This window comes from Aptenodytes patagonicus, chromosome 7 (assembly GCF_965638725.1).
Source record: "Aptenodytes patagonicus chromosome 7, bAptPat1.pri.cur, whole genome shotgun sequence".
NCBI classification, from domain to species: domain Eukaryota; kingdom Metazoa; phylum Chordata; class Aves; order Sphenisciformes; family Spheniscidae; genus Aptenodytes; species Aptenodytes patagonicus.
In genome coordinates this window covers 54,911,744-54,931,060 of record NC_134955.1, presented here as the reverse complement: position 1 = coordinate 54,931,060, position 19,317 = coordinate 54,911,744, and the positions used below count along the sequence as shown (strand labels likewise).

At 41.7% G+C, this 19,317-nt stretch overlaps 1 protein-coding gene across 2 annotated transcripts in view; it reads left to right on the top strand.

Annotated features, from left to right (window-relative positions):
- The window catches only part of FBLN5 (fibulin 5), a 65,678-nt gene that overhangs the window by 5,906 nt on the left and 40,455 nt on the right, over window positions 1–19,317 (top strand). The window contains exons 1-4 of one of the 2 annotated variants that reach the window (XM_076345305.1): window positions 4,353–4,848; window positions 7,002–7,056; window positions 9,549–9,600; window positions 10,769–11,011. In XM_076345305.1, the coding sequence (XP_076201420.1) occupies window positions 4,832–4,848; window positions 7,002–7,056; window positions 9,549–9,600; window positions 10,769–11,011 (367 nt within the window). In that variant the 5' untranslated portion in view covers window positions 4,353–4,831. Of the gene's footprint in view, window positions 1–4,352; window positions 4,849–7,001; window positions 7,057–9,548; window positions 9,601–10,768; window positions 11,012–19,317 lie in introns of those variants that run through there. The other variant, XM_076345306.1, reaches the window with a different exon arrangement.

Below are 19,317 nucleotides of genomic sequence, written 5' to 3'. Positions count from 1 at the left end.
CCTGGGAAAGTTATAAAAAGCTTTTAGTTTGTTTGCTTACCTTACTTTTGCTGGGGGAAAAAACCCCTGAACCATATGAAGCATTCTTCCAGGAATATTAGTCTTTTTTGCCTCAGGTGGCCTTCCTAGACCTTCCTAGAAAACACTACAGCTAAACAGGTGATCATGAACATCAAACTTGATCTCACTAAAGGAACTATACCCGGAACAGTTTTGTCTTACAGCAGATGCAGTTCACTGGGCACAGGTTTAAGCTGTTTGGGTTTCAGTATGTACCTGCTAGATCCTGCTATTCCTCATTTAATGGGATGATTAATACGTTTTCAAAGCAATAAAGTGGAGTCAGGTATCAGTCCATCTTTACCGTTGTTACTTTTCAGAATGGATCCAGTGGTGTCTGGATTTTCCACTGATTACTTTTTTCCTGCAAGAAAATGTGCTGTTAGAAACCAGTATCAGTGACCACAGACCCGTAAAGATATTTACATCTATAAGATGTAGAGTTAGATAAGGTAAAACAAAAACTTTAAATTATGTGGTCCGTCTGGTAGGGTACTCTGAGAACATCTGCTACAGTATTAAAGGGGCACTCTGCTTATTGTTCTTGGGAAGCAGCGATAGCATCAGCAGTATTGTCATCCCACAGAAATGCACGCTTCAGACAGGTGAGTGACATCCCCACACAGGAGGGAAGAAAAGGATGCTGTGTTGGCTCTTTTTTCCACGGATATCTCACACAGGTGGTAACTGTACCATATGGAGACAACTGAGCCCCAAGAGACAGTGGCACAACAGGAACTGTTACACTTCCTCCTTCCTAACAACAGCAGTGTGACCTGCAAATCGACACAACATGACAAGACATCTCAGAGACTCTACGTTCGCAGTACATTTTAGTTAGCACTAGTGATGTTTTTAAAATTACATATTATGTTAATTTTCACTGTTAATTCTTGCTTGTGTTATGTTTGGCTGGGAAAGGAAAATATGTGTGGGACTGTGCTTTTGAGCTTCTGGCTGGAGCCATCTGGAACAGGTTACTGCATTGTTCATGTTATGAGATGGCAATAACAATTCAGACACTGAATGAAGCAGACCTCAGCTGATAGCATAAGGCAGTCTTTGAAAAACGAGAGGGAACCCCCCCCAAACACCAAGAGTTTGCAATTGGGATTCTGTCCTGGGAGGTGGAAGAAACGAGCAGAATTCTTTTTCAGGCAGAATTAGGGTTTGAGACCAAGTTTCCCATGTGCTTAGTGCTATTCATGTGGCAGTAGGGTGAGATGTTTGTAGTTCAAATCGCTGCCTGTCGTGTGTTATATCTACGTGTGGCAATATCAAAAGCTTGCTTATTTGGCAGTCTCTGAGAACACTTAGATCAATCTCCACAGTCAGGTGAAAGCCCAACTTGTGAATCTCTTGGAGCTTAGGTGCTATCAAAATGCAATTGTTCCTGCAAATGCTCAGCAGTTGTGCTCTAAGTGTTTTACCAGTTTTGCTGATAGAAAATTTGGTTCCATAAGGTTTGGTAGGAGCAAAATGGATGTTTTAAGCATCTAAAGCTTGGACATAGGCCCTTCAAGTGTCAGTTATTGGCAAAGTCCTTTAGTGAATTCAGGTCTGTATGGCTGTGTAAAAGATGTCTAAGACTTGTCACTTTCAACGACTTTGGGCTCGCACACCTACCACCATACAGATCTGTGTGATTTGACTCGGCTCCCACAGTTTGACAACGTCCTTGACAATGTTCAGAGAGGGTGAACTTTAAAAAATGGCAAGAACATCTAAGAAGGGTGTTTGGCAGATATAGTTCTGGAGAAGTGTAAGTATAATTTCAGATAGAATTAAAAAAGGAGATGAAGTGTTGTAAAAGTAGATGAGGACTTGTTTTTGTGAAGCAGACTTTTTGTTCAGGAGTCTGAGTGTAGTTAACTCTTATTGAGTTCCCTGACCTAAACACAGCTTTTTTCTTATCATTCAGAAGCGGATAGATTATGTTCTCCGGTGCTGAGGGTCCCTGCTAACCCAGCGTGGTGCATTATCTGCAGGAGCATGGTGTAATTCATACATTCAGTCGTCTCATCCGAGGAAGGTAGAGTTAAGGTTACACGACGTAGCTTGTGCCCCTCATTATTATATATTACACAATTTCCGAAATCCAAGGCTCAAACATAATTAGAGCTATAGTTTCAACCCTAGCTATGCACAAAGCAAACTTGTAAGAACATACTCAGTTACTTAACAGAGCCCCATTTTGTACTGTGGGCTGTTCTGCACCTCCTCGTGAAGACAAAGAAAACGTCAAGGTAATCTAAATAAACTAGTGGATTTTATAACATGGGGGGATAGTTGAGACCATTGAAGTGAGAGTGCTGCTAGACCTGCTGCTAGACCATCCTAAGCATAAATGGTGAAGGTGTCAGCAGATGGTGTTGAAAGATATGTTGAACTGTCCATGGTTTTATAGGGTGAACAAAGGAGTTTTTATGTACCACAAACATCTTCCTTTATGCAAGTCCTCATATCAAAGAGACTTGTGAGGTGGGTGTGGCTGCATCTCATTATTTTGTGGCTGATGGTAGTTACAGAAAGGTGCTGCAGAAATTCTACTTAGCCATAACATCACATCCTTATATTTAGGAAAAAAAAAAAGGTCACCACACTGTAAACTAGCGCAAGCTGTTGTTTGGTACACTTTTTATACTCTGTTTTTTATCCACTCCAGCTGTCAGATGGAGACAGGAAAAATCAAAACATTTGTACAGTATCCCTTCTTAAGGGAGCCCCTTAGGTGGTCAGGTCTGGATTCACCTCCCGTCTCCAGCACTGGACCACCTCTGCCAGTTGACTGATGAATCAGAACTCTTTAGTCTGAGGCAATTCTTTGGGAGCAGACTGGTGCTGCGCTCGTACAGTGATTCTGGCACACGTACAATGGTTTTACCATGTGATGCTGAGAAAAGTTCAGTGGATCAGCAAGTGAAGTATCAACAAGTATATGAAGCAAGCTCTTAATCCACACAAATGGATGCTCAGAGCATCCGCTTTGCTGTAGAGCTGTTTCTCATAGTTTCAGTAGATCTTCACACACCTAGCATACAGTAAGCACTTGAGATCATTGAGTGTATTGAGAAACCCTGGACTTAGGGAGTAATGAGAATACTCACTGCTAACCTTTTGCCACAATTAAAATTTGCCCAGTCTTTGCTTTCTCTCTCTTGCCTGTTTTCTGACCTGTGACAAAAACCTTCCTCTCACAACATGCCCCGTGAGCTTCTTCAGAAGTCCCTTGTGTGAGTTTTTGTTAACCTTTTGGGAAGTCTATTTAAAATAAGTTAATTGGTTCTTGTTTATCTGCAAATGTATTGACGCTGTTTGAATAATTCTAGGAGGGTGTTTAATTTTCCATGCAATGCGAGTGATGTAAGCAAGTCACTGAGACACAAACTGTCAGAAATGGCACTGAGCGTGTGGTGTTGTCATTTTTGAAAGGTAATTTGGACAATTACAAGCCAGTTAGTGAGGTACAGAGCTCGTGCACTTCCCATTGGCACCGGTAGGACTTGTGGGTGCTCAGCAACTCTGAAGCAGCTCAATCTTTGTATCTCAAGCTGGGTATCCATGCTTAGAGGCCAGTTTTATGAATATCTGTTATAACTCTGTTTCTGTTTCTCAATCTGGTACAGAGAGATGTATGATAGATTTTTATCTTATCGGACATTTCACGGTCCTTAGGAATAAAGGGTTTCCTCAAATGGAAGACTCAACAGAAATTCAAAGTATTCATTCAATGTCTATGTCTGTATTTAATTTCAGTATTCATCTTTGGATCTAGCATAATCTTTGCAGCATCTGATTGCTTACCTCTCACATCTCATAAATGTTCTGCTTGACCTACTAAAGCTCTGCCTGTGGCAAAGTTGCAAAACACCTGAAAAAGTACTTCATTTCCTTCCTCTTCAATCATAACTGGAGATCTGCGAGATACGTCTTTCCTGAGAAGCATTTCATTTCACAAACTGCTCCCTTAAGCATGGGGTCAGTTTAAAAAGGGCCAGTGTTTGTAGACAAGCCATTTGTTTTCCTTTGAGCATTTAATTTGTTTATTCCTGTTTTCAAATAATCCCCAAGCAATATAGTTCCTGTAGCTGCGATCGTCATGAATTCAAGTTATTCACCTCCCAGAGGGTCAGACCTTTCATCAGTATGCCATTGGCACGAAGCAGCGAGTGTTGCATATTCATCGTCCGAGACACCGGCTAGAGGGCCTCCAAAAAGACTGACATTTTTTTTGTTCTCAGAGCAAGGAAAACAATCCCTTCCCTTCTCCAGTCCCTTGATAAGGGTTTCTGTCCAATAACGGTGCTCTCTGCTCTGAGGCACATTTAACTGTGAAGTTTGCAGCGGGAGAGGCTTTCCTTCAAGCTGTTAGTGTTTTATCCTGGCAGGCTCCTCGAGGTTGTTGTGAGGAGTCTAGCCAGTTGGTGAGCTTTGTAATCTAAACCAGCTGTCCCAGGCTGAGGCCCCCATTTGCATTGTTTAACATACTTAGAAAATGAAGTGTTCATTTTTAACATTCCTCCTCCAATTGGTTTAATGCTGAATTACAGAAGAGAACTAAGCAAAACCAGGTGCTTTCTCTGTATTCTCTCCAGTGTCTGAGGAGGTACAGACGGCTCCTGATCTTCTCCATTACTTGCTATTTCATTCTTTGGACTATAAATGACTGAGGAACTGAAGTGCTAGCAGAGGGTAATGTTTGGAAAAACTTTCTAGTTATTCATCAGCACAGACTCTGGTTTTTTTCCACCTTTCCCCAACGGTTTTGGACATGCAAGGATTAAAAAGGTAAGTGGTATGCATGAAACTTCTTTACTTACTGAAGGGAAACCTACTTGTGGAAAATATCTGTGGCAGGGATTCGGTATGCCAATCCACTTGCTAAAGCCATTTGCAAAGAGACGGGATCTCAATGGTCAGAGGTGGGGAAAGACGATCTGTCTGTTATTAAAGCTGTGCTGTCTCTGACGAGTTCCTTCTTGATCTGTGCTTATACTCTGCGCTTTAGGAACCCCGGCATCCACAGGAGTGCTGAATTGCGACAGCAAACGATCCCGCTGGCTACAGTGATTGATTTGAAGCTAATTAGTTACTATTGCAGAAGTTAATTACTAGTTCAAAATATTTTGCCTGCTGGGCAAGCTGCTGTGACCAGCTGAATATAGTGTTAATAGGTTGTGCTGCATGTCTGTTAATAATTCTTGAGGGGATTTGAGATCTAAAGTAACGAGCAAATTGAGATGGTGGTTGCAGGCAGAACACATATGAGGCAGTAAGGTCGCCCCCCCACCAAGAGGAAAGGATATATCATCTTGTAACAACGGAAACTAAAGACCGTCTAGAAACGTATGAGTTTTGTCTGACCAGTTTTATAGGGGATTTTGTCAGCGTGCACTGCTCTGCAATAATGTAGAGTGTAGCCCAGTTGCTAGGTATGTTAACATTCGGCTGTAACCTGTTGTATTTCCTTCCAGTGCTGTTCTTGCTATATGCAAAGTGAGTATGCAGTGTTTATACCAGTGCATGCTTCAAAATCTCTTCAAAAAAGATTTGAGGAATCAATAAATGAAGTGCAAGCCTAAATGGATAACGTTGTATTTTGAATGCTTTGCATCCCACTCTAAGGAAAAGTCTGTACAGAATTTGCCTTTCCTTGTCACTCAAAGGTTGCCAACAAGAACGATCTATCTCCTCAGCACTATGAACAACCATTTTAGGGTTTATGTTTACTTTTCAGAGCTTGTGCCTGTCTCCTCATTTAAAACAAATTTGTTCAAATGTGTTGGTCACTGTTTGTGTGTGGTTTTGTCTGATGCATTTGTAGGTCTTGTTCAGCAGCTCAGTTTGCACTGGCAATCAGAGACAGCTCTAAGAGAGAAAGTTGGCAGCTCGCTTGCGTAGAAGAACTAAGGCTACCTAAAATATCCCTTGCTTCCTGTACTGGTTTTGTGGGAATGTATTGTATACAATTGCCATTCAGAACTAGAATCCAAGATAAGCAAGATGTGGGTCTAATTGTTTTGAGAAGAAATGTTACATAAGGCAGCGGCAAAGCACTGAAATCCATAGTACATAGAAAAAAATAATTTCTTACTGTCCTTTCCTGGTTTTCTGTCCGTTAGTAAATACTTGGGGGTGGGAGCTTAGTTGACCAGAATTTTCATGCTCCAGGTAAGGAGTTCCAAATACAGCCATAGAGCTCTGTTAGCGAGGGATCCTCTTCCTTCAGTTGCAGTGAAGAGACCCAGTAGGTCCCACTAGATGCTAAGATGATATAACTGGGGAAGGCTCCATTGAAGATAGCAGCTTCTAGTAGCTGATGACCTGGCACAGTGTGTCTACTTGCAGAGCAATGTATTACTCAAGACTGAGTAAAGGGACAGAATCTGGCCCTAAGAAAATGGATTAATCTCAAATATAGTCTCCTGGGAATGAAATGCGGTTTAGCGGTTAGAGCAACTGGCTTGGATTCAGGACCTCCTGCATGACATGTCTGCAGCCCTGCCAGTGCGTTGCACTGTGAGCTTAGACAGGGCCTGTGCTCTGGTTTACCCATCTGTAAAATGTGCATAATGTGCAAGAAAAACTTTAATATTCTCAAAAGTAAGGTGTCAGAGAGGGGCAAAAATACTTTACTGAATATTATGCACTTGTTCATTAAGCAGCTGCATGGGGTATCATAAAAAATAGATTAGTTAATAGACATATTCAGTCCAATTCTGATCCCAGTTGCATAAAACCATAGTAAAATTAGTGACGCTGAGATCTGAATCTGGCCCACAGTTTTATTACTCCCTCTCCAGAGGCCAAATTCATGTTAGCAAATCTCTGTGGAATACACTGAAGTGTCACTAGAAATTAATTTGTCCATGTGTATTTAATTCTATATAATGAGCCTGGATATCAGAAGGTTTTCAGCCTATTTTCTATGCACATTACAGGATACTGACTGCTTTCACACTGGCCGTCTGCCTTTCAAGACCTGGAAAAGCACAGGTGAGAGGTGCACACGGAGATCTATGTACTGTTTTGTACTGAAGCGTTATATGGCATGAGACTTAACTGGCTAGCAGGTGAATAGGAAGCTCTGTGGTCTGGGGTTTACATGAAAAGGAAGCTGTGTGGTCTAAGGGTTTAGAGGGGAGAACTTGGAGCCAGCAGGATTCTGGAGTTGAACATGGACTGAGCTTATTGACTCATCCTTGCCAGCTCAGCAAAATATCTCTGGACCTCACTGAAAACCTGATTCTGCCTCTGAACTGAACACTTCTGGAAAAGGAAATAGGAAAAGCCATCCCACGAGAGCAGGGACAGCTCGGTTCTGTGGTGGGGAACATCCACGTTCGGAAAACTTATTCATATAAATAGGTGTTTTCTGTGTGTAGCAGGATCTTGTCTTAAGACTGTTTAATTTTGGATTGTGATCCTGAATGACTGCATCCTAGTTTTCATTTTAATTTATGCCCAAACCCATTTTTATTCAAGAGGCAGGGCTCTTGAGTGTGGACGGAAGTAAAGCAGTCCAGTTCTTGAAATAGCAGAAGCATTAGTTCTTTGTGTTCCTGGGCTCCAAGTGGACTTTAAATTAGGAAAAACAGTTCCCACAGGCATGTTAAGTTTGAATTCCTATTTGATAATCCAGATATACCCAGTGTCCAGAGCTGTGTTTCTAAATACTGTTGCCAAAAGGCTCTAAAATGTAGGGGTTTTTTTCTACTACATTGAAAATTTCCTGCACATGGCATGCTTATTGATATTTTTGTGAACATTGGATCTGTATGGGAAATGCTTTTCATGCCCCTGGAGAATTTTTGAGATGTCTTTAAGGGTTTGTTTTTATAATTTAAAAAATATTGTTTCCATTGCTATTTTTATAAAAACATCTTGTACCGTAAATTGATTTTGAAGTCTAAGCAAAAAGCAACTTGAAACCAAGATGATGATAGCAACAAATTCTTTCTGAATTTCTGAATAGCAGATGATAGCAACAATTTCTTTCTGAGACTGGTCATTTCAACAATATTGGAATCTTTTCTAGGACAAGATTTCTAGTTCTAGGAAGTTGTTGAAACCAGTTCTACAGTAGTTTCAGTGTTTCTGAATCATTGTTTACTGTCCAAAAGAAAATAATTTTGTTAAAAACTATCTTAACTTTTCCTGCTAACCTACGTGTAGTGTATACACCACAGCACAGAAAAGAGACCAAAAGTAGAGTACGTACATTCTTTAAAACATGAGGCTGATTATACATCCTCCCATCAGAATATCTTGGTTTTCCACAGCATGATACCAAAACATCTCGGAATGCCAAAATAAATGAAGGCAGAATTCCTTCATAGTTGCTTGACACTTCTAGTAATGGTTTTGTGTATTCATGTGTGCAAGTGGCAAGTGCAGTCCAAATAGTGCCATGCGTTTCACTTCATGTCCCCTCCCTAGTTCCTGCAATGGCCCGCTTCCACTGACTTACCCATCTCACCCCTTGTCTCCCATCTACAACTTACTACTTTTCCAAACGTGAACCAAGTACTTTACTCTTCCACTGATTTCTTCCACAAAGCCAAAAATAAGTGTCTTTATTACTTAACAACAACAAAAAAGGAAGAATCTTGAACACACTCCATCCCTCTGCCCTCTGCTTACTTCAGTGGTTCCTGTTTTCTGGATATCTCTTGCTTACATTCCTTAGTATAACCTATTAACTGGCAGGATCCTGTGCTTGTGAAAACTGCTTGGCCCTTTGTTAAATAGCCGGAGGCCCAGTCAAAAAGTAGGGAGAGCAGGGAATCCTTTTAATGGGCTTTGACACAATCATCACCAGGACTGTCACTGTTACAGAACTGCTGAGGGTCACTGATGAGGTGCTGAAGACTCCGGGTTGCAGCCCTGGTAAAGACCAACACCATAGGATAGGAAGGAATAAGTAACCTTGCAAGCCTAGAACACATGTCATGTAAAGATTTATCCTCTAAAAATCAAAAGGTTTGGTGTAAAGTAAAAGCCTTACTTTTATTAAGCTCGTTGTGTTTTAACTATGGTTTCAATTTGGTCAGATGGCTAACGTGTTGAGACATACATACTGAATTCTCTATACATGGTGTTTTAGAGCCTGTTAGAGAAGTTAGCTAGTACCTTTTAACGGAGCCCCCCTGTTCTGGCAAAAACAAGACACCAAATGAGAAGAATGTACTTCTGTGTTAACAAATGGTATGGAGCCCATCACACATGATGTGTTGGTTACTGCCGGGGAGATGAACAGCCTGACACCGTCACTATCTGAGGGAACTGACCTTCTGAGTTAAGGGGCTGGCATACGTGCTAATGTCTCAGGTTCATGCCTTGCTGACTGTCCTTTGGGGAAGGGACTTTATTTTGGTGTACTGTATAGTGCTGAACAATTGTATTAGGCATAATAATCCAGATGAGCGTTTGACTCTGCAACCCTCTCATTTCACAGTCACTGAGTGTCCTTTGTTTTCTCATTTTAGCAACAATGCACTAATGGGTTTGACCTGGACCGTGCCTCTGGGCAGTGCTTAGGTAGGACCTTAATTAAATCAATACATTTAAATTGGGGTTCAGAAATTCTGACTTTATTGAGTTAACATTGTGCTGCTGTTAGTATGTTTTAGTTGAAAAGTTCTTGCTGTGTGACAAATATGTGTGTTTGTGTATATGTATATACAAAATTATATACGTATATATAGAAATATGTGTGTGTGTTTACATAGCGCAAATATATACAGATCTTTGACATTGTTGAGATACTAATTGGCTGCCAGCACTTCTCAAATAGCTGTGATGCATTGAGATGAATTTGGGAGCTCAGACTAGTTGCCAAATGACAAGGGTTGTTTACCCTCCTCTTTCTCCTCCAGACTATTTACTATCTTTGTTGGCAGCCTCCACCTGGAGGCTCAGATAAAGTCTAGCACTGCTCAGGGTTGAAACTCCAAGTAAATTGTTGAGGCAATATAGGGAAACACGCACTTTGCCCTATAGCATCTTTTTATCAATGGCATTCAGTCTCCAGGGCAGCATCTTCTGTGTGCATTAAAGTCACTCAAACAGTAAGGGAAAAACAAGCAACAGATTGCTTGCCCTGTCATAGCAACCTACTGCTTCTGTGCTCCAAGAACCAAGCGAATGCTCAGTTTGGCTAAACCATTTATATCTTTCTAAATTTAATTCAGCAACGATCTCAATCAGAGCAAGAAAGAGGCCTGAACCACGTCCCCAGATCTGAACATCCCTAACTTTTTCTGTGGGAGGGAGCTCAGGAGTTCCAAATCAGGATCCAAGTTTCACAGCTGGGCAAACCAAACCACCAGTGTTTAAAATCCTGATCTGCATGTTGTGGTTTGGACAGACCCTCTACCAGGAACAGGCAGTAGCATGCTGTAGCCATGTGTAAATCAGTGTTTAAACTGAACATTTATAGAATAACAAAGCAGGCTTTCCCCTCTCCCTCTACCCTCTTATAGTGAAGTAAAACAAGTAGAACACAGGATATATTGAATATATGGGATGTTTCCTGTTTTATTATGATCTAACTTCAAAGTGAGGCTCCACAAGGAAGGATTAGCTTTTCCGTTCAAAAAGAGTATCAAATTTTTTAGCAAAGTCTTGAGAAAAATATGTTAACTATTTTTTGGATAGGTCCCATTAAGAAGCACTCACTCATTTAACTTTTGCAATTTCCTTCCAGATATTGATGAATGTCGGACTATTCCTGAGGCCTGCAGAGGAGATATGGTGTGTGTCAACCAGAATGGTGGCTATTTATGCGTACCCCGAACAAACCCAGTGTATCGGTCACCATATCTGAATCCTTATTCAAATATTTATCCACCGCCCCCAGCACCAGGCCCCGTTCCTAACTACCCTACTGTTACAAGACCTCTGATCTGTCGATTTGGTTACCAGTTGGATGAAAACAATCAGTGTGCTGGTAAGTAGTAGAAATCTTTATTCTATACTTTTATTTATATTAAAGCTTGTCCGACATTGGAAAAACAACTGTCCTGCAATTGTCCTTTAGTTATTGTAACACTGAAGCCCAGTCTTTTGAAGTTCAGCTACTTTTTTTAAAGGATGTGAGCCCTACATTTCATATAGTCATTATTCAATGCAGGCAAAGATATGATTTAGAATCATAGAATCATAGAATGGTTTGGGTTGGCAGGGACCTTAAAGATCATCTAGTTGCAACCCCCCTGCCATGGGCAGGGACACCTTCCACTAGACCAGGTTGCTCAAAGCCCCATCCAACCTGGCCTTAAACACTTCCAGGGATGGGGCATGCACAACTTCTCTGGGCAACCTGTTCCAGTGCCTCACCACCCTCATAGTGAAGAATTGCTTCCTTACAGCTAATCTAAATCTACCCTCTTTTAGTTTAAAGCCATTACCCCTTGTCCTATCACTACATGCCTTTGTAAAAAGTCCCTCTCCAACTTTCTTGTGGTTTGTCTCAGGTACTGTTTATCTTCAGGTACTGGAAGGCTGCTATAACTCTCTCAGCCTGTCTTCATAGGAGAGGTGCTCCAGTCCTCTGATCATCTTAGTGGCCCTCCTCTGGACTTACTCCAACAGGTCCATGTCCTTCTTATGTTGGGGGCCCCAGAGCTGAACGCAGTACTCCAGGTGGGGTCTCACCAGAGCAGAGTAGAGGGGCAGAATCCCCTCCCTCGACCTGCTGGTCACGCTTCTTTTGATGCAGCCCAGGATACGGTTGGCTTTCTGGGCTGCCAGCATACATCGCTGGGTCATGTTGAGCTTCTCATCAACCAACACCCCCTAGTCCTTCTCCTCAGGGCTGCTCTCAATCCACTCTCCGCCCAATTTGTGCTTGGGATTGCCCTGACCCAGGTGCAGGACCTTGCACTTGGCCTTGTTGAACTTCATGAGGTTTGCATGGGCCCAACTGTCCAGGTGCCTCTGGATGGCATCCCTTCCCTCCAGCGTGTCAACCGCACCACTCAGCTTGGTGTCATCAGCAAGCTTGCTGAGGGTGCACTCGATCCCACTGTCCGTGTCGCCGACAAAGATGTTAAACAGTGCCGGTCCCAATACCAACCCCTATTTAGTTCTATTATTTAATCAGGAAACCCACTTTTATGACAGAATGAATGTTTTTATGAGATAAACAACCGTCTGATGGCAGGTGATTTGTCAGTGCATCAAAGGCATGCCTTTTATGCTTATGATTCTCTCCTTGAGAGAGAAGATAGATGGCCCCCCATTTGAAGCATTAGATGGGGACTGAGGAAACCTTGATTCAGTTCTTGGCAATATATGACCTTGTTCAGATTTCTGGACCTTGGTCTTCCTCCTTTAAATGGTATAAATAAGAGTTGCTTCCTCCCATGCTTTGCGTTCTTCACTTAGACTGTGAGCCACCTGGAGCACATACGTTGCTTATCTAGAGGGTGGTACACAACTGTTAGCACTACCATTCCTTTAATGACTATAGACTTCAGCTGAGACTGGAGCTTCCTTGTTCGAGGCACTGCGCAAACACATAGGGAAAGAATCGCTGCCCCAGCAGAGCGTTGACATTGTCTTAGTGCCTTGATATTCCCCAATCTCCAATACAAAAACCAAATAACCCTATGAAAAATTTCTTGTGTTGGTAGTTTTTCTACTTTTGCAACTTTTGCTAGATTCTGATTCCACTTACTTCATTTTATACTGTGTTTAACTTGGATGTAAGCTGCTCCTGTGTTACTCAAATTTAAGGGAGATTTAGATTCTGTCCCTTTGGTTTGCTTGCTTTTGATAATGTCATGTTATGAAGGAATGGAGAGAAAATTTCTGAACTAAATTAAAGTAAATTCTACTGGCCAAAATATTTATTTGGATGCCAAACTTGGAATCAAGAGATCAGGATCAAACTGATCATTGGCAGCTGCTCAGGGTAAATGCTGGAGATGTAGCCCACAGGTCTACCACAAAGTTAATCTATAACCACTACTTATTGCTGTGTCTCAGTTGTCCTAATGGTAAAGTGAGTTTTTTATCTGTTATTATATGTAGCTGATTGTCTGAAGGTTTTTATCAAAATCTTTTTTGAAATAGGACTGGTCTTTGACAAGAAAAAAAGCCCAAACTACAGAAGATATGAGCTTTCTATAGGGAATTTTGCCTGTCTGTAGACTAAGGAACTGCATTTAACTCAGAACATTTCTCTTTTCAGTGCTGCTGCAGAACATCACAAGAGCTAAAACTGACTTGTCTTTTGGGCTGATTCTGCCCTATTGTCTGAAATTTCTGGCAGGACTTGGTTTCAGATGATGTACTTTGTTTGCTTCCCCATGATGCTTCATGGGAGCTGTGAAAGTCTAGATTTAAATTCAGCTACTTTGGGTCACATTTTTCTGTATTTGAATCATTGCCGTCATTATGTTCCAAGGTGGGAAAAACGTATTTTCTAACCAGCACTAGTAGTAATACCTACTGGAAAATTTAAAAACCTGTTTTTTTAATGAGGAGTTTTGGAATCCTGGGATAACTGATGAGTTTGCTATAAAAATAAGCATGTATACTCTTCAGTCATTTGAAAATTGCAACTAGTCCTTCTGACCTTAGCAAATTGATCAACCTCAGTTATTTTATCTATTGATTTGTAGGTTTCCAGGAGTGTTTTCATTTTACTAACTTTGATGTAGATGAATCAGGAAATGGGGCAGTTAGTAGAAAAGAAGTGCTGAAATCAAAGGGGAAATGAAAGCTCTATATTTTACTCTCTCTGGCCTCCTGCACGCAAACCATACTAATCAAAACAGGTGGATTTTGGAAACTTTTACAGTGGACCTTCCAGCCTGCAAAGGGCATATATGTTCCTATCCACGCTGGCAGAAATGTGAGGACTAATGCTTTCTTCAGGCAGGGCTGTTCACTTCTGTCACTTTAACTTTCAAATATGGGAATTTAATTGTGAGGGAAAGTTTGGTGAATAGAGACATTAACAAGAATAGATGGGAAAGGACTGACTGCAATTCAAGTACCACAGTTAGCTGGAAGCAGTTTTTGAAAGTCTACATCAGGTTTGAATTTGGGCGGATGATGGATCATATTTGTGTTAGAGGAAGAAAAACAAAGCTTAAAGAAAACAAGACCTGTCACAGCAAAGGGGTCTCTGCTGGGGTTAGATTTCATTTTTCATTTAGTGAAATCCTCTGGAGACATTCACTGTCTTGATGCAGTATTTATTTTTGTATCTGTGTGCCCTAGGATGGAAAGTGTGAGCACCAAGGGAAGTGGTATGAGTACATGTCTCACTGCAGCAGTGGTAGGAAGGACTGATCCACTGTTTCCAGGACTTCTGGTGCAGTTAACAGGGGTGATGTGCAACCTCGTGCTTGAAGGCCTTGGAGATGAGGCACCAGGGAAACTTGACAGGGTCCTCAGAAACCACCAAAATTTCACTCAGGTCATTCAAGAAAGTCTGAATCGCATAAGTCATGGTTCCATCTTATTATAAGTTAATTATAAGCATTGCATCGTGTTAATAGTATTTCTGTTGCTCTGTGCTTCCCTGCCTGTCAGCATTCAGCATGCTTTTAGCATACGAAGCCCTTCAAGGGTTAATTTTGTGGTGGAATCGTTGAAAAGAATAAACTATTTTGCCCAGTAGCTGAGCCACTATATAACTTACAGGTTTGTTATGTCAGTGTTATGGCACCGCCTTCCAGCACCTTCTTTCCAAATAAAGTTAGTCACAGGTATTTCCATTAGAGATGATGAGACTTTTTGCTATTGACTTCAGGGGAACCAGAGCTATTCTAATGCCAATGTTTCTGAGAAATCTCCAATTTTTAACAGAGTACACATTTTTGTCTGGTCAGATATGAGGTTACAGGTCTGGGCCGCATTTTCTACAGCTAAGCCAACAGAAGTCTTTACTTTCTCTTTGAATTCCAGTCAAAACAGCTTATTAAACACAGGAACCTTCCCTGGGAGATTTGCAGCCTCAGCTTTGAAGCACTGAGCTTGTTCAAGAGACTTCCAAAGTGAAACAGGATAAAAATTTGATCTGAAAGCTGTATGAGACTTAACAAGCTCTTTTTTTTTCATTCCCCCCTTTGCTAGAGCTGACAGAAACATAGGAAGGCTGTGAGAGGGTTGCTCTGTCCTGGCCTGGCATCTGGCCTGCCTGCCAAGGCTCCACGTTCCCTGGCTCTCAGAGGAATGTGCACCCCGGGTGGTTCAAATAACATTCCCCCTCGTGGGGGCTGATATATTCCAACACAGCAAAAAAAGAAATATAAGCCATTCTTCTCCCTTTCAAGCTTTTTTGGCCCCATCTTTTCTGGCCTGGATGGTCATACACAGGGGTTAGGTGCCCACGTTCCTTCCCCATCCTGTTCACCACTCAGTCTTGACAAGACTCTTATCTCCAGATCTCGTCCTTTGTGAAAACAAAAACTTTCGTGTCACAAGTGCCTCTCAAAGACACCTGTCAGTGACCACTTTGCCCAGTCCAGTGTCCTCTGCGTGGTGCAGAAGTAGCTGCAGCCATTTGTAGCAACAGGCAGAGAAATATTTTAATGATAAGTACTTTTTAATTCTTCTGTGGGTTTGATTCCTGATACACGGTATTTTTACCCCTGGAGCTGCTGAATGCTTTATGTCTTGTATGTATAAATGTACTGTGTTTTCAACAGCACAAAGTCTGTGTAAACTCATTCCAAAGCAGGTTGGGAATAATTTATAACCACAATTAACGCTAGAATAAAAGACCACATATAGGAAAAAGCAAAGAACATCTAGCGCAAGAGTGCTGCTTGAACTGTTTTTCTTCTAATGTTACTTCTCTATAAATACAGAATGGTTAGTCATAATAATGACTTTTTGTTCAAGGAACTTGGTCTAGTAACTGTTGGCAAGATTAAACTGGAGCGAGGGCCCATGTTCTTGCATTATACATTCGTAAGCTGAGAGCTCTTTCCAATTTCCCTTCACTCCACCTTGCTGTTTCCTGATTTACAATGATCTTTAAAACATGCCTCAAACACAGATCCTTCTGGGCATTGTGGAGAGAACTGTAATGGGTGGGCTCTTATTTTTGCTTTCTCTCCCATTAATGCACATGCACGATGCGAGGAGATGATGGGGGTGGGGAGGCATCTAAGAGGGCTGAATGGAGGGATCGGAGAAAGCAGACTGCAAAGACAGAGAAGTGGATGTTAGGAAAGGTATAAGCGTAAGGCAAGATGAGTATGACCTAGAGACAGAAAGAAGGGAGAAGGCCAGAGGAGTTAATAAAAAAAAAAAAAGGCATCATCTTTATTTTTAAAACAAAAGCTAAAAGAAAGAAGCATGAAAACAGAGGGAAATGGAAAGATGCTCTTTCCAAGCGTAAGAGAGAATTGTTCTTCAAGGCCTCACCTGTGGAGTAGTCATTGCTTCAGCTTTCCTCATTTCTCAAAGACTGCCAGGACCTCCTGCATTCCCCACCTACAGGTCCCCAGTCCCACATTCGTGGAGTGAAACTCTTTCCTTCAAAACATTACCTTTGCACAGATGGGTTTTAGATCATTATCATTTATATTGCAAGCATTCCGAAAACCCACATCCAAGCCTGCAATTGTACTGACCTGCCCTGTGTGCAACCTCATTAAGAACAGCCTATGCCTAGATGAGTTTTCAAGCAAAATAAAGGAACCAGATGTGTGTGTCTGGGGAGAGGGGAGGGAAATGAAGATACAGAGAACTGAAAGGTGCCCAGGTCTTGCGGCAGGCCCATGGCTGTGCTAGGGATAGAGCTCAGAATTCCTTATCCAATGGCTTAGCCACTAACCCAGGCTGCCTCCTAATAGTGACTTTTCTAGTGACCTCTCTGGGCATATAGAAACAGGAGGATGAAAAGGAGGGACATGCAGCAAGGAGATTATGCCCTGGAAGGGGTTGTGTAAAGGAAAAACAAATGGAATCCACTCCTGCCATTGCCTTTTTTAACCCTATTTGGTTCAGCTCTGTGTCTTTCCCTTTTCCTCTTGGTCTGTGAGACAATCTCTTTCGCTATTCCAGAGGGCCGGTTCCTCAAGGCTATGCATGGTCCCTGTTAGGCCAGCACTGCCATCACGTCCAAATTAATGAGAAAAAAAAAGGAAGATTGCATAAGAATAGGTTCTGCAAGAGGTTGAGGGCAGCCTCCTGAAAGGATATGTAATTGATAACAACTCCTGATTAAATTAAGGGCCATGATGCGTAGCCTTTATTCGTAAGATGGTTTTCCTGTTGGCTTTTGTATGGGGGAATATAAATTCGGACCTCATGCTGCCACAGCAACAGAAAAGTTGCCTCTGAAGCATCTCAAGAAGAAGCTATAGTTGGTGGCTAAGGCTTGGGTTGGAGGATTTTGCATTCAGTTCCTGACTTTGCCATACATAAACGTGCTCGGTATTTTGGGGCTTCAGGCCATCCTGTGTAAACTGAAATAATAATTAATTTTCAACATTGTGCCGAGGATAATTTCACAAGTAGATGATAGGTGCTGAGATAACTCCCTGACAAGTATCATGCAAAAATATGTAAACAGGAGAAAAAAGGCCCAGTTTAATAATCCTACAACAGCGAAGCTCAAAGTGAGACATGTGGAACTTGTGCACTTCCCTAGTGCACTAAACTGGTTGGAAATCACTGGGCACTTTTGTTTATGTTTCTGCATAGATCAGAGGAGAGGGGAAGTCCCAGAACTTTATCAGTATCTCCCATTTACTTCAGGAACACCTGTGCTACAAAAGCTTTCAGTGGTTATTTGACCCTGGAGTTTTTCAGTCACCATCTGCTTATGCTGTGCTCATTTAATGTTTTAGCACAATTCAAGACGGTTGACCCTTGATTATCTAATGTAATGAGACTAGACAAGTCAGAAAAAATAAAGAAGTGGAAAATACAAACTATGTACTTTAAGACAGAAGACCATATGCTGGGGACTAATGGAAGAAGGTTCATTAACATCATAGAGTACAGACATACTTAACATAGCCCTGTCCCATTGGATAAACCCACATTATACAGCTCCAGACAAACATAACTATAATTCTTCTGGGTCCAGCCTCAGTGCTTCTGATCTGATGGCCTGATCTATTCACAACCCCAACAATCTTCATAAAGGTAATCGCGAGTTGACCATAAAATATTCATGGGCAAAAAGGTACATCTGAAAACATTCAGAGCTCCTTCCTCCCTCAGGAAACCATTGCATTAGCACAGAGGATGGGCCGGGGCTGAGGAAAGGCAAGGTTCAGCTAGTCCCTACAGTACGGTCCATCAGTAGGGTCATTCCTACAGAAATTGGACCATCAATAAACATATCCTCCCCAAGCAGAATTTACCAAGGAGAATGAGGGTGGAAATGCTGCTTTTCACTGAAGTGAATCCATTTGTGGTGGAGGAGTTGGCTTGATAGAAGAGGTTGCTTTACATATCTGTCTGTAGCAGGGTAAACTGAACCTTCTGTGGCTTTATTACTTCTTTCATTTCTCACTAAGTGCAGTGTGGGAGGAATATTGTCTGGTGGTTAAAGCACAGGCGAGTGCTTCGTTTATTTGTGAAGCTTCTACTACTCGCAAAGAAATGAGAAAAATTGAATGAAGAAATATAACATGCAAGCCAAGAAGGCTGGCATGTTATTAAGAAAACTGGCATCTCTGTGTACTGGAATGAAAAGCAGAAGGCTCCTGGGTATGGCAAAGTGTAACAGTAAGTGCAAGTGTATCATTCTGCATGTCAGTGCCTTTCAAGCATCGCTGACCGATTGTATTTATGTGTGATGATGTGAGAAGGGAAAATAAAATAAACACAACTACAGTATAGCCACAACTGAACTTGACTGAACTACAGTCATACTGGGTAGACAGCTGGATAGTCAACTGGAGACCAAAAACTCTTAGACCTCTGATTACAGTCCCCATTGACTTTGGTGAAGATTTTAGGATCTTGGAGCAGAAGTTCTTGCAGTGAATTTATTAGGTTTAAGTTAATCTGTCTTGAGCCTAAGCCACTGACCATAAGTAGCTTATGGTCAGGGAGTTTGGCACCATATCTTCCTCCTGCCAGACTCCTGATACCATGATAAGGATTTCCTGGACATTGTGAGGGAAGAATAGACAGCTGGTCAGAAGATCACCTTGTGATTAAAAACTGTGGCCACCAGGAGTGTTTAAATTTGCATTCAGCTTTAGCTTGAGCTAAACTGATTCTGTCTGTGGAAGTGCATTCACCTGCTTATTAGGGGTGATTAAAAGT